General features: G+C 41.5%; 1 protein-coding gene across 1 annotated transcript in view; it reads right to left on the minus strand.

Annotated features, from left to right (window-relative positions):
• The window catches only part of SYNE1 (spectrin repeat containing nuclear envelope protein 1), a 461,288-nt gene that overhangs the window by 17,914 nt on the left and 428,681 nt on the right, over positions 1 to 14,693 (minus strand). The window contains 8 exon segments of the mRNA XM_039220107.1: positions 740 to 866; positions 2,769 to 2,911; positions 4,507 to 4,575; positions 6,758 to 7,091; positions 8,086 to 8,277; positions 10,241 to 10,378; positions 10,628 to 10,810; positions 14,459 to 14,609. Coding sequence (XP_039076038.1) covers positions 740 to 866; positions 2,769 to 2,911; positions 4,507 to 4,575; positions 6,758 to 7,091; positions 8,086 to 8,277; positions 10,241 to 10,378; positions 10,628 to 10,810; positions 14,459 to 14,609 — 1,337 coding nt within the window.

The following is a 14,693-nucleotide window of genomic DNA, read 5'->3' on the forward strand; positions in this document are numbered from 1 at the left end:
AATATTAACAGCGACTACTGGTGTTGTCGACTGTAAACAAAACAAGACAAAACAAAAAACCCCAAAAACCAAAAAACCCCCTAAAACCAAAAAACAAACAAACAAAAACCCAGTGTGTTGGCTGTGTCTGTCCTCTCTGCATTTTTAATGATAATGGAGTAAAAGAGAATTAACTACATAGGATTTAATACCATAAAGAGTTTTATGAAGTAATAAGCAGTAATATGCACAAAGACAACATTCAGTGGGTTTCTTTCTGCAGGAGAACTGAGACAGCATACATAAAAAATGGCAGACAAGAGATGTTAGAGACAGGGCATTAAAGTAAATGGGATGTGGGGGGCACCTGGGTGGCTCAGGCAGTTAACCATCTAACTTTGGCTCAGGCCATGATCTCATGGTTCATAAGTTTGAGCCCCATGTGGGGCTCTCTGCTGTCGGTACAGAGCCCGCTTAGGATCCTCTGTCCCCCTCTCTCTGCCCCACCCCTGCTTGCTCGCTGTCTCTCAGAAATAAAAAGAAATATTAAAAAAAAAATAATAAAATAAATGGGATGTGGAAGAAAACACTGTGATTCTGCTGACCCCTCAATCCTGCCAGGAGGTCACTGTAACATGAAGAGAAGTTCTTCAGGTAGAACAGGGCGGAATGAGATCAGCCACACAGGGTAACACAGGGGCCTGCAAAGTGCAGCAGGGTCTTCTATCTCACTTTCTTCAACTGAGTGCCACTAACTCACCAGCTGTTTGGGTTTCCGTACTGTTCAGGTTAACAAAGCCTGGAAAGTTCTCTTCTTCCTCCTTCAGTTTGTGCTCCAGTCTCCTCACCGCGTCGATGCTGCCGCTGCATGCACCCAGAAGCTTCATCTGTGAAGACAAAGCAAACAGGCTCCCGTCACAGGACTCTCAGATTCTCACGAGAGCAAGAGCTTCTAGGGAAAATATCTTTCTACTTCCTTAAAAAGGACAGTGGCTGTGTTTTGCTGTTGTGTGTGTGTGTGTGTGTGTGTGTGTGTGAAAAATCTGCTAAAAAAAAAATCAAGTTCAAAAACATGCTCTTTAAACATAGGATGTAGTCATATACACACAAGGCAATGCCTTGAAGATACAGTTTGCATACTTCCTTTTGCATGAGAATCCCTCAAACTTTTTTTAAAATTTCTGAATCAGAACAGATGAAAAAGCAATCTGGGATTTAAAACTCAGAGCTCTCGGCTGGCAACACAATGTATAATTTTTGGCAAGTTGCTTCTTCTTTCTTAAGTTGAAATGTGGGAACAATAATATTACCACAAATCTCAAAGGAACATTTTTTTGCATTAAATAATTAAAATACTTAAAAGCAGAAAGTACTATTAAAGCCAGCTGTTTCATAAGAAAACTGACGCCACGCTTAAGAGGTGTTAAGGGAATCGATTCTAACATCAAAGGGAAACTTCACGTTTAATGTCATGCACAGTATTCTAAGCACTCCTGCTATACCAACCATAAGGTCACGTTTCAAAGCCTTTAACAAATCACATTGCTTACTTGGACTATTTTTGATGAGGTTGAGTATAATCTTAGCAATACTGTCAGCATGGTCACCATGAAACCTTATTTAAAAAAATTTTTTTAAAGTTTATTTGGAGAGAGAGAGAGAGAGAAAGAGAGAGAGAGAGAGAGAGAGAGAAAGCACAAGCGGGTGAAGGGCAGAGAGGAGAGACAGAATCCCAAGCAGGCTCCACGCCATCAATGCGGAGCCCAATGTGGGGCTTGAACTCACAAACTGTGAGATCATGACCTGAGCTGAGATCAAGAGTCTGCTGCTTAACCTAGTACACCACCAGGTGCCCTAAAACCTTATTATATTTTGAAAAAAAGAGGTTTCACTAGAATAGAAGTTGGTATAGCAAGCCATAAGACAGGAAATAAACTGAAAATTGATTACTCTTCTGTAATTGTGAGGACATTAACATCACCATATATACTGGACCAGTTCTCTTCCTTGGTTTTAAAAAGCAGTACCTTTGAGTTGTTATTAGACTTAGGGAAATTCATTTTTCTTTCCTTTCACCAGGCAGTCTTTTGGGTGTGAAAAGAAGGGATAATCCATGGAAGGGCCTTACTTTTACCTTCTCTTGCTTAAGTGTATACAGGAAAATGACTAGTTGTCTGGGAAAAATTTGGTAACTTGAGCAGAGCAAATAAAGTTAACGTATACTTACTAGGTGGGAACTTTGAAAACAGAACTTAATAATATATACAATCTCTTCCCACCTTGTCTCCAAATCCCTCTTGTTCATCAGATTTGTTTTCTCCAAAACGAGCATACTGACAACGGAGGGTAAAAAACATTCCCAAGGCCAGTGAGTGAATCAATAAACCCCAGAGAAGAACTAAATACAAATTCCGTGTTAGTAATCTATTAGCTAAATCTGCTGCTCCAAGGATAACCTTGGCCCAAGAATTACTAGCTGAATTTGGAAAAATCCCAATCACTTTTGGGAGCCAAAGCATGTTGTTGCTTTTAATTAAATGGATCTCCCTCAGTTCTCTGCATAAAGGAACAGGCTGGTCATTGTAGTAGTTCAGTGGGTCTGAGCACAGACCAGTTTTACTCAAACAGTAACCTAGCATGGCTTTGTTTTGTATCCCCAAGCCCACGAGTTCAAGGGCGGCATGGTGCTTAGAGATCTCAGAAAGCCCCGTGCCACAGACGGACCGTTCTTTGTCACACAACTGTGATTTCCAGGTACGTTTTGGGTTCGCAAGGGTCAGGGTACTCACATAGCCTTTGTAACTGGAGTCCAGTTCTGGTCCAGTGGGGGTTTTGCTGCGGATGATATTTTCAGTTTGCTGCATCTGAAAACGGCTCTCATCCAAGGCTTTGTCTAGCTGTCGGATCTGTGATTCTAAGGCACTGGGAGCTCCTGCAGTGTCAAGCACAAGAATCTTTATGCACTTGACATTCAATGAGAAGTCTGAGAAATTACTTCAGCTAGGGTGGTATAGATATGGCGTACGTGTGGGTAATTATCAAGCAAATTTAGTACTAACGTGCTGGTGAGTTAGAAGTTCAAGTGACCAGACCAATCAATGAATGCACTTGGCAGAAGAGTCCCAGCAGACCAGATATTGCAAAAGGACTCTGCGTTGGGTTCTAACAGCCTGTGTGTCTGTTCCTCTTCCAGCTGATTCCCTGGAAATCTATATGCTGTAGTTGTGGAAGGCCTCTCTATAAATCTTTTGCTCCTCCAAAACCAGGAGACAATGATCTCTTATGCTCTCTCTGCAGGCACTTGGCAAATAAAAAAATATATAATCGTGTTTTCTTTCTGCATCTCACTAGAAGACGGTGCTCAGTAGAAGACAGTCCCAAGTGGCTGCACCATTCACTTAAAGCATGACTTTAACGAAGAAAAGACTAGCCCAGGTTAGAGATGGGTGGAGATACCAAACTACCAATGGCTGGCTTTTGTTTAAATCCCATAGCAAAACCAGGAGAAAGCTGAGATTTTAGCCCCTTCATCTAAGCATGCTCTTAGTCATAGCCGGAAACTCCAGGCTCACTGCCTTTCAGAAATATAACACCTTCTTGAAAAATTAGCGCGTGCGCGCGCATGTGTGTGTGTTATAATTTTTGGACTGAATGAGAACATCGATGGTCAGAGTGAAGCTAACACAGGGTGAAAGCAGAACATGTATTAGTAAGCTTTATTAATTTTTGTTTTTGAAAAAAAGGCCTTCTAAATACACCTGGAAGAGGTCTCCCATGGGGACGCACGCAGGAAGTCACCATTTCAGTAATGCTATTTTGCTTCCTGTCCTTTAGCTTTTCTTTAAACATGTAAGTGAAAACTAATAACTCTGCAATTGAACATCCTGGCATTGTGTCTGAATTGTATTCTCTCCTTCCTCAAAATCGCTTACTCTGAACCATAATTTGGCTAGTGCAACAGTAACCCAAACTGGTTCTGGTTTCCTTTCTTTACTTTACGGGGTAAGACTTATTAGACTAAATTATAATTTGTTTTTAGAGCCAAACATCTGGTCTCGCCCCTTGTCTTCTACGTGGGCCTGACATCACATATGCAGGTGGTGGACTTGGGACAGGAGCCCTGAGCCCTGACTGCCGGGGCAGATGTGTGTCTATGAGCCCTGATGTCACAAACTGAACTGCTACCGTCAGGCCAGGGGTAAGGCACCGATGCTGATGATGAGAGCTTCCACCTCCGATGTTCTGCTGTTCGTGGACATCATAGGCCTAACCTGATGAGACTTGTTCGCATTGAACGAGCTGAGAAGTTATGTCACTGAAACTTAATTACTGAAATCTTATCCCTGGTGTTGAGCAACAAAACATTTGGGGGTTTCTGTTTGTTTGCTTCTACTACAGTAGTAAGAGAAGAAGAAGGTTCCTTAACATGCTGGTGCCACAGAGCTACGAGAGGGTCAGCAGATGTGCTCAGAGAGGGGGCTTGTTACAGGTGAGGGAGGGGGGCTTGCTGTGGCTTTCTGTGCCTACCAGAGGTATTTCTGATTGCACTTTCTGTGAGTTTTACATAGGCCTCAGGACTTTCAGGGATCATTACATCTGCAAAAAGAGCACAGTCTAAGTTGACAGCTAGACTCCTGGTGGCAGGAAAAGAGCTCTCCTAGGGAAAAAAAAGGAAGTTAGTCATTCTAGACATACAGCTCTTGGATAAACAGAGGAGCGTGAGCATGCACGCCAAAGGCTTCCTGAAATAAATCATTAAGAGCTCACATTAAGAAAGTCTTAGGAGCCAAGCACTGTTCTGAGCACTCATTTATCTTTGAAGAAACCACTACAGGGAGCAGGGAAGTCTCATTCCCATTTTACTGATTAAAAAACTGAGGTCCGGAGGAATTAAGTTACTTATCAAGTTTCAACAGCTAGTAATCGGCAGAACTGGGATTTCAACTGAGACAGTCAGATTTTAGAGCAGTGCTGTCCAATGGAAATAAAGTAAGCCACATATGTGATTTTAAAGGTTCATTTAAAGAGCCACATTAAAAAAAGTAACAAGAAACAGATGAAAATAATTTTAATGCCTTACTTTACTAAACCAATGTCTCTGAATTATAACATGTAATCAACATAAATATTATTAATATTTTACGTTCTTTCTCTGTGCCAAGCCTTTGAAATTTGTGAATTCATGTAAATACATTTGACACAGCAAGTCTCAATTTTGCATGGTCACATTTCAGGGCTGGCTCATCACATGTGGCTGGTGGCTACGTACTAGATAGCACTGCTGTAGATGAGAGATGTCTAGTAGATTATACTGTAAAAGCAAAGTAAAAACAAGGGAAATTATTTTCTTTTTAGACAGGATCACACCCTTGGGAATTCAAATGTGAACCATCAGAGTCAAGCAGAAACAGCCTTTCGGAAGACGTGTGAAATGCATTGACCAGTGCTACAAATTGTCCTCTGATTATTTATTCTACTTTTACTTACCTTCCTTGCAATGTTCTTCTTTCTCTGTCCATCCCTTCACTCTGTGTTTCTTGGGGTTCTGTCTTTCTTGTTTTGCTTTCTGCACTCTTCTTGGGTGATTTCTTCCCTTTCCTCAGGGATAATCACCATTTATATGTGGAGAGCTGTCTAATCTGCATTTCCAGTTCTAGAACTTCAGACCTGTGCATCTACTGCTGGGAATTCCATTTGTATTTTCTGCAGTAGCTCAGATTCAGGGTGTGCACAGCTGAACCATCACCTCCCCCTTTCTCACTGCCCTGTCTCCTCTGGCCCACAGACACCCACAACATTCTCTGCCTCTTGTGGTCTTCAGGGGGGCCTAGGGCTCCCTGCATCTTTCATCAAGATGCCCAAGTCCGAGATTCACCTCAATCCCAATTCATCTAATCATCGCTTAGGAACTTCTCATGATTTCTCACTTCTCTTGTTTTCTCTACCACCTGTGCTACTCTTTGGTTCAGGCCACTATCATTTCTCGCCTCGATCATAAAATGTTTCCATTTGAGCTCTTCTCTAATGTTCTCCCTCCTATACAGTAGAGACAAATTCTGTGACAATATGTATCTGATCATATCACTTCCTCCTTAGAGAACTGCAGTAGCTTTCCAGTGCCTTCAGGAGAGAGCTCCCTTCCATGGCTGAGTAGGCTGCTCGTGACCAGGCCCTGGTTTGCCTCTCTACCTCCTCTTTGTCCACTCTGTGTCTCCCAATCTACAGCCTTGTCATTCTGGGCAAGCTTCTGGTGACCAAAAGCACTGCGGCTAATCATAAAGCTGGGCGGGAACCCTCTCCTTTCTTCCTCTGAACTTCACTGCGTCTATCTGACTGCCATTTACCCTTCTGATCTTAGCTCAAGAGTCTTTTCCCTAAAGCTTTTCCTCGAAGCTCTGGTTAGTCACGCCTTGGCTGTGCTTCTGTACCACCACGTGCACATTGCTGTCCTAGCACTAACACTTCACACAGCCACTTGGTATCTGTTTGGGGTCCACACTGGAGTGTAAGTTCTTTGAGGACAAAAGGACCCATGTATCCCCAATACTTTATAAAGTCCTTGTCATATAGTAAGAATGGAAGTGTATGTGGGACAATTCGATGGTCATGCCAAGTTCTGTATCTGATAATCACATTATATCCAATTATTCTATTTTGCACAATTTGCTTTAACAGAAGAAGGGAGAAGATGATTCTGCTTAGCTTATACATTTCTAATCTAACATTCAGCCTTCTTCATTTTCTTTCAAGTTGGCCTATGGGAAAAGCTCTTTCCTACCTGATAAGCCAACAGCTCCCCTGAGGTAGAAATCTTTATCGTCTCCCCCCTCTTCATCCTCCGAGGGCAGAGTTCTGGACACAGCAGACTCCAGGTCCCGACTGAGGTCATAGTCATGGTCCCACTCCAGGGGAATGGAGTCCACGCTGGCAGGAGTGTCTCGTCCCGACCGCTCGCTCCGCAGGGGCTGGGCGAGTGAGAGGGAGGGGTTGGAGGAAGGCTGGGGGGAGAGCACGCTGTCCGCAGAGGTATCTCGCCAGTGGAGGTCCGAGAGAGCTGCAGAGTCATCCAGCTCCAGCTCCCGGTCGGAGAGGTCATGCTCATCATCTGGGAGCTAGAAATGCAGTCAAGCCAATTCCATTACCGCAGCGGTCAGATGATGCCCTTACCGCTTCTTGTTCTGCCTCTCACCTCACCAAGCCTCGGGATTCAAGCTTATCTACCTCAGTGGGGTAATTTGTAACTTCCTATCGTCAAATACATAAGATTCTTCTGATCACTAAGTAAGATAATGTAAATAAAGGCAGCCTCCTACCATGCCTGCAACATAATAGATACACAATGGCACATTTCAGGAACAAAAGGAAATTACTAATAAGAGTTTAGCTGGTCCTCTTTTACCGTATAGCCCAAACACAAAATACAATTTATCACAGAATATTCCAAATATTGTAACAGTAGCATCTTGTGATGTGATCGTGGTAGCAGTTAGGAAAGTGGAAGAGGAAAAAAAAATTCAACTAAACAACTTCATCAACAGAGTAACTGTTTACATTGCTCATTTTCATCTCCCAATTCTCCTAGGACCTGCTTTATCTTCCAAAAAAGATATGGGACAAGTACTCAAGGATTTTTACATATGTATGAACTCATATCATATCCAAAGAAATCCTGTCCGACAAGTCGGTAGTATTAGTAAACCAGCGTTACCTGTGAGGACATCAAGGCAAAGGACGTCAAGTGATTTGTCCAAGGTTATATAGCCAACACGTGTCAGAGGTCAGACTGGAGCCCAGGCCTTCCAGCTCCAGAGTCTGGGCTTTTACCTGCTGTCACTCTTTCAATTTAGTGACAATGAAAAAAATAATACTGGGGCGCCTGGGTGGCTCAGTCGGCTAAGCGTCCAACTTTGGTTCAGGTCGCGATCTCGTGGTTCGTGGATTTGAGCCCTGTGTGGAGCTCTCTGCTGACAGCTCAGAGCCTGGAGCCTGTCTTTGGATTCTGTGTCTCCCTCTCTCTCTGACCCTCCCCTGCTCACGCTGTCCTCTCTCTCTCTCTCTCTCTCAAAAATAAATAAAACATTTAAAAATTAAAAAAAAATTACATACAGGCAGGCGAATCAATTTCTTATGGTATCTTTCCACGCGCCCGAAGACCTCCTGACAGTAACGTCGGAGTTCATCCAGCTCCTCTTCGATGACCGCTGCATCCAAGGGCTCACTCTTCTCTATAAGCTGTTCTCCTTGGGCAATTATCTGCTCAATCTTATTGTGGTTCAGTGAGATTTCCTGCTGGAAGGCCTACGGAACACAAATCTCATGTAATCTTCTATTGTTCACAGTGACATAAAATAATTATAAGATACACATTTGGAAAAACCATGCAGGGAGATATTGAATTTACCATATACAGTGACAAGCCAAGAGACGATTACTTTCTGAAGTCAAACATAAACGTTTTGAATCAGAAGAGGAGTCAGAAGCAGAATCGTCAAAATTCCATGACCAGAAAGGCGCCTTTGGCTAATAAAATTTACCACCAAAGACAGTGTGGGTAGAGAATCACAGGAAAAAACATTCAAACCCCTCATAAAGTTGATAGCGCTGGTTATCCCCAACGAAAAGCAAGGGTAAGCAGTACAGTGCCACTGAAATAAATTTAACATTTTAGAGAGTTATAGCAAATATTTTAAGTTTAGATTTCCTGATCATAGGTCAAACATGACTAAGAGAAACCATCCAAATGATAATTAATGATACAATTCTTCTCAGTGGAGTCTTTCTTTGCTTCAGGACATAACCAGGAAAGATTATAACTATTTGAAAAATAAGGAATCCTGGAGGATTATTCAGGTTCAGTCTATACAACTAAAAAGAGATAAGGGGAGCTTGGGTGGCTCAGTTGGTTAAGCGTCCGACTTCAGCTCGGTCATGATCTCACAGTTCGTGGGTTGGAGCCCCGCGTTGGGCTCTGTGCTGACAGCTGGGAGCCTGGAGCCTGCTTCGGATTCTGTGCCTCCCTCTCTCTCTGCCCTTCCCCTGCTCACACTCTGTCTCTCTCAAATATAAATAAACATTCGGGGCGCCTGGGTGGCTCAGTCGGTTACGTGTCTGACTTTGGCTCAGGTCATGATCTCACAGTGTGTGGGTTCAAGCCCTGCATCAGGCTCTGTGCTGACAGCTCAGAACCTGGAGCCTACTTCAGATTCTATGTCTCCCTCTGTCTCTGCCCCTCCCCTGCTCATACTCTCTGTTTCTCTCGAAAATAAATAAACATAAAAAAATTAAAAAATAAATAAATGAACATTAAAAAAAAAAGGAGGTTAGTAGTGACCGACAACATGGATACATTTTAATGCAATATAAAAATAATTTCTGGAATAGTTGAAATTGTCCACTAATGAAAAGGCTGCTGGGGGAAAGGGAGCATGGTAATAAATTATTTGACTCTGCCAGAGTATAATAAGAAAAGATTCAACTACCACTTGGTAGAAATTTCCTGTTGAAGGTTTAAAATTTTGATTTGTCTGTGAAACGATTTAGAAGTTTCAGTGGAGGAGGGGGAGGGTGTGAAGAGATGGTTGGGCACACTCTCAGGGCTCACGATTTTATGTTTTCACCCTGAGAATCTATGATTAAGGGTAGCTTCCTTCTATTATTATGAAAACTAAAAATTAATGGGCAGCATGACTATTCTCTAAAATAAAAAAATCTGTCTCAAGAAGAAAGTTTCACAAGCTGCCTTGCATAACACTCAAGTTGTTAAAACACTTCTTGCTGGGGGGGGGCTCCTTTTTCCTAATGTATATCACTCCTGTTTAAATTTTTAACTAGCCACTGCAATTCACTAACTGTATAGTGAAACATGGCAGATATGCTTGAAAAAACTAACATGGCATCTAAGGATGTGGAATATGTGGAATGAAATCCTAACATGAGAAACCTGTATCGCTTTGGAACATGGAGGTCAAACTCTCTGAAGGTGTTAGAGACAAAGTGCTAGAAACAAAAACAACAGCCAACTAACAAGGTTCCTAACACCCTGGCAATGGAGTTGATAATTAAAAGTATGTATGTTAATGGTTGTCATCTCTGGGTAATGTTCTTTATTTCATTTGTAATATATTTTGTATTTTCTGAACTTTTTGTCAAGCAAGAACGAATTTTTTCAGAAGAGTTCTTTACTGTGTTCTTCCCCAAAGGATCTACAAATCCCTTCTTCTTCAGAACTTCCTTGCAGTTTGAGAAATCACTACTACATTACCTTGAGTTGCTTTATTTTAGCTTGAACATCACACTCAGAAAAATGCTCAATGTTAGTGAGCTGTAGATCCATCTCTGTCAGCCACACCAGAATGCTGTCCCGCGCAGTCTCAAACTCCTCGCGCTGGCCAATGAAATGCTGTATGTCAAAAGGAAATAATGAGAATTAAAGTTCACATGCCCCTATGGGGATGGCACTAGCAATTCCAATGTTCTTCCGGAAAGTCACTTCCTCAACAAGGGGAACTCTGCAATCATTTACTCTTCCAGTTAACTCTGGATACCACACTTGCCGTCCCAATCTTATAAAATCACTCAGATTATGTTTTAATGAGTTCAAATGGCCCAATCCTGTCTTCTGGGACAGGACCTTGACCATGACACAGACCTTGAGTCGGCGCAAGATGGAGGTGACACGCTTCTGCAGGTTGTCCCATCTCTGGTTGCCTTCGTGGACCATCTGCTTTAGGCTACAGGCAGAATCAGTGCGGTTCTCTCTGGCCAGGCGACGGTACTGCTTGTTGATCAACTCCAGTTGGGTCAGGCTCTCGTGAACCTGTCGCTGGAAGGCCTAAGACCACAGAGAAACACAGCAGTGAGGGGATCGAAGAGCTCTCCCCCGGTATGGCCTTATACTGCAGTGGCAGGGAAATGACAATTTCTAATGAGGTTTACTTCCCCTTATTAACAAGCAGAGTATAATGCTTGGTGTGGCTTAAGGGAAGGAAGTAGATCAAACAAGAATATGAAATAAATCGGTAAATGTTAATAACTATATATGTACATATACAAATACATATACATGTATGATATACACATGTTCCTATATGATAGTTTTTAAAATGTTGAGGAGCTTGAAAAAATTTTCCCATGAAACAAACTAGTTACACACATACTTCTGTGTGCTGAAAGTTTCAAAATTTTCTGATGTCAATACTGAGCAAAGATGTCTGTAACAGAACTTTCTCTTTATTTGCGAAAGATGCAATCTCCTAAAAATCCAGAAACAGCCTCAATTCTGATGTCCATTAAAAAAATTAAAACCACTTTTTTGCAGAAGGTTTCTAAATGCAAGTTGTTACTAACTTTTAAGAAAAGCAGTATAGTAAAATTCATGTAACCTTAGAGAAAAGTTTGGAACATGCTGTGTTTCTTTTTTGTTGTTCCTGTGAATTATACATTTAAACATTTTTTAATGTTTTATTTATTTCTGAGAGAGAGAGAGAGCGTGAGCAGGGGAGGGTCAGAGAGAGAGGGAGATACAGAATATGAAACAGGCTCCAGGCTCTGAGCTAGCTGTCAGCACAAAGCCTGACACGGGGCTCGAACCCACGAACCGTGAGATCATGACCTGAGCCGAAGTCAGACGTTTAACCTACTGAGCCACCCAGGTGCCCCGAATTATTCATTTTTTAATAAAACATTTTATAGCTCATGTACCACCATATGCTGTAATGTCTATTTATTTATTTTTTTCTTTTACAGTCATTTATTCCTACCATGTTATATCAATCATCCTTCATTCTTGGTCCAGTTCACATATCTTGGGCAAATTTAATAATCACACTGTCACTCTTTAAGATTAAAAATTTGTTTTTAAGTGATTAAAATGTAGATCAATTCCCCTGTGTCTACTTATTTTTGAGATTTTTGAGGTTATCCTATGTATAGTTTCAAGTTTCTAAAGGTAAAATACTTTTTCTTCTTTCTCTCTGCAACACAGGGTAGTTTTACCACAAGAATCATTTAGCCAAAATAAAAGGAAGTGGGTTTTTTTTTTCAAACTCATGTATATGATTTATGACTGACATTTACCCTGATAATAGACAGAAAACTGTACCACGAAGTGGTCTGAACTCCCCTAACTCACAGAATTCTGCTTCCTTTGGCCTATCACATGGTTTACTTGAGGGCATGTCTGTGCCTCGGATACGGCTTTCCTTCGGAGAGGTGTTTTAAGAGACTTCGTCTTAGTAAAGCTAATCTCCTATTCTTTTTTTTTTTTCTCTTGTCTGCAACTTTATTAACACTGGGCTCTTTTTTTCTTTTTAAAAAATTATTATTATTTTTTTAGATAGTTTATTGTCAAGTTGGTTTCCATATAACACCCCGTGCTCATCCCCACAAGTGCCCTCCTCCGTGCCCATCTCCCCCCTTCCCCCCATACCGAATCTCCTCCTATTCTATAAAACAATTTAAAAGATTTCTCCAGCAAAGGAAGTGGTGAGGAAAGTTCAGCTTTTGCCCTTATTGGGAGTCACAGAATATGTTTTCCCACCATAATGGGTAGGTACCCAGGTCCATCCCAGGTGCGTGCATCTGAACAGGCAACGCTTATCCTCAAATTTTATTTTTTTAAAATCTATTTCTGTCTCTTAAGAACATTAACTAAGAGATAAATGATAACATCATTTACTGTAGAAGCTAATTATATGGCTAACTTTTGCCATAAAATCTGAGAGTCTAAAACAGCATCGGAAAGGACTGTGCATAATCTGCTTAGTAGTATAAGCCAATTAGAGGAGGTTTTAACCTTGATGAAGCACAGTGTAATAAGACAGGATGATACTTCGCTAGCACCGGTTCACACCGGGTAGACCTGAACTCTACCATACAGCTCACTGTGCCTTTGCACTAGGATTTTTGAAGGGAAAACATTTTATTTAAAAAAAAATTTTTAAGTTTTATTTATTTCTGAGAGAGAGAGAGAGAGAGAGAGAGAGAATGGGGAAGGGTCAGAGAGACGGAGACACAGAATCCAAAGACAGGCTCCAGACTCTGAGCTGGCTGTCAGCACAGAGCTCAAGATGGGGCTAGAACCCACGAACCACGAGATCATGACCTGAGCCGAAGTCAGACGCTCAACTGACTGAGCCACCTAGGTGGCCCAGGGGAAACATTTTAGATGTGAAATTATTTTCCTGGAATTTAGTGGCAGAGTTATACATAAATCCATATTCATACATCAGGGTAATTCTTATTTCTTTTACATAGTACTGGAGCATTTTTATAGATTCGAATAGCTGCTCATCTAGGATTCTTCGATTACAAACCCCAGAAGCACAAAAACCAAATTTCATACTAACTCTAACTGGCCTCAAAAAAAAAAAAAGAAAAAAAAAAGCCAGGTAAACTGGCATTTTTACAACGTATAAATGAATTCAGCTGGATGTGGTTGGATTTTTAGTCTTTTTAAAATTATCATTATCTTATTTTTGAGAGAGAGAGCGTGTGAATGGGGCAGGGGTGGAGAGAGAGGGGGGGACAGAGGATCCAAAGCAGGCTCCGTGGTGACAGCGAGAGCCTAAATCGCGAGATCATGACCTGAGCCAAGGTTGGATGCTCATCTGACTGAGCCACCCAGGCGCCCCCATAGTCTTATTTTTGAACATCTCAGGGAGCCTGAGGCAGAATTAGCAACCAAGAATGAGTTTTGTAAGATACACGCACCAGAACTTTGCTGTCAATATCTGCCTGTCAGTGGGGACGGATGGAAAAAGAAACTTCAAATTGAAACATGGTGATTTTTAGGCTATGCCAGTTCCTCTGTGAAAATGAGAGGCAGCTGCTGGGGGATCGTCATCCCCACAGGGATACAGCGGATTCGAGATCGCACAGACCAGATACCACAGTCAGTTATTGAACATGTCCTTCATGAATATGATGATAGCGCTGCTATTTTCATCTCTATGTAATTGAAAAGTTTTGGTGACTCAAGAATGACACTGCACTTCATTTGTCATTAGAAATGGCTTATAATTATTCTACTTAATTCTGGAGCCAACTCTATTTAGCAATGATTTAAAAGTCTATACATCTATTCTCTTAAGTAGATAAAATAAAAATCAAGAAAATATAAAGGAGAGATTTTGATAGTATGAAACAACATCATATTTTCATCTTAGGTGGTTGATAGTGAAGAATTATGAAATTAAAAAGAATCCCAAGATCTTTTTTTGGGAATCATGATTTGTGTTTTGTAATAGAATTTCTTACCATTATGGCTTTACTGTAATTCTTGAGAATCTTAATGACAAACCTCATTTCCCCCCTTCTTTGCCTACTTATGAGGCATAATAAAGATGACCACAGAGCCATCACCCAGCTGTGTGAAGAAATAACGTGTGGGCAAACAGTGAGTTTATGTCTTGGGATACCAACGACTAGCTGGCTATGCTCATAGCAAGATAAGGACGAAATGTGTGGGATTAAAAATCACCTCAAATTTCTTTAGTTCTTCCTTGGCAACTGTGTAGAGCACCCCGGAAGAGCTGGGGAAGGCAGCTGTCCTTTCTGAAATCTTGAGCCAATCTTCAAAACGAGAATAGTCGTCCAGAAACTTCTGCCACAATCGCCACGTCTCTTCAATTCTGAGACAGATGATGAAAAAACAGAATCTGATTGTGTGGGACTGTTTATGCTCCAGAACCCTGTTTGCTGCCTGCGGCAGGGCT

The sequence above is a fragment of the Hyaena hyaena genome, unplaced genomic scaffold, assembly GCF_003009895.1.
Source record: "Hyaena hyaena isolate Hyena2069 unplaced genomic scaffold, ASM300989v1 scaffold_860, whole genome shotgun sequence".
Taxonomy (NCBI): domain Eukaryota; kingdom Metazoa; phylum Chordata; class Mammalia; order Carnivora; family Hyaenidae; genus Hyaena; species Hyaena hyaena.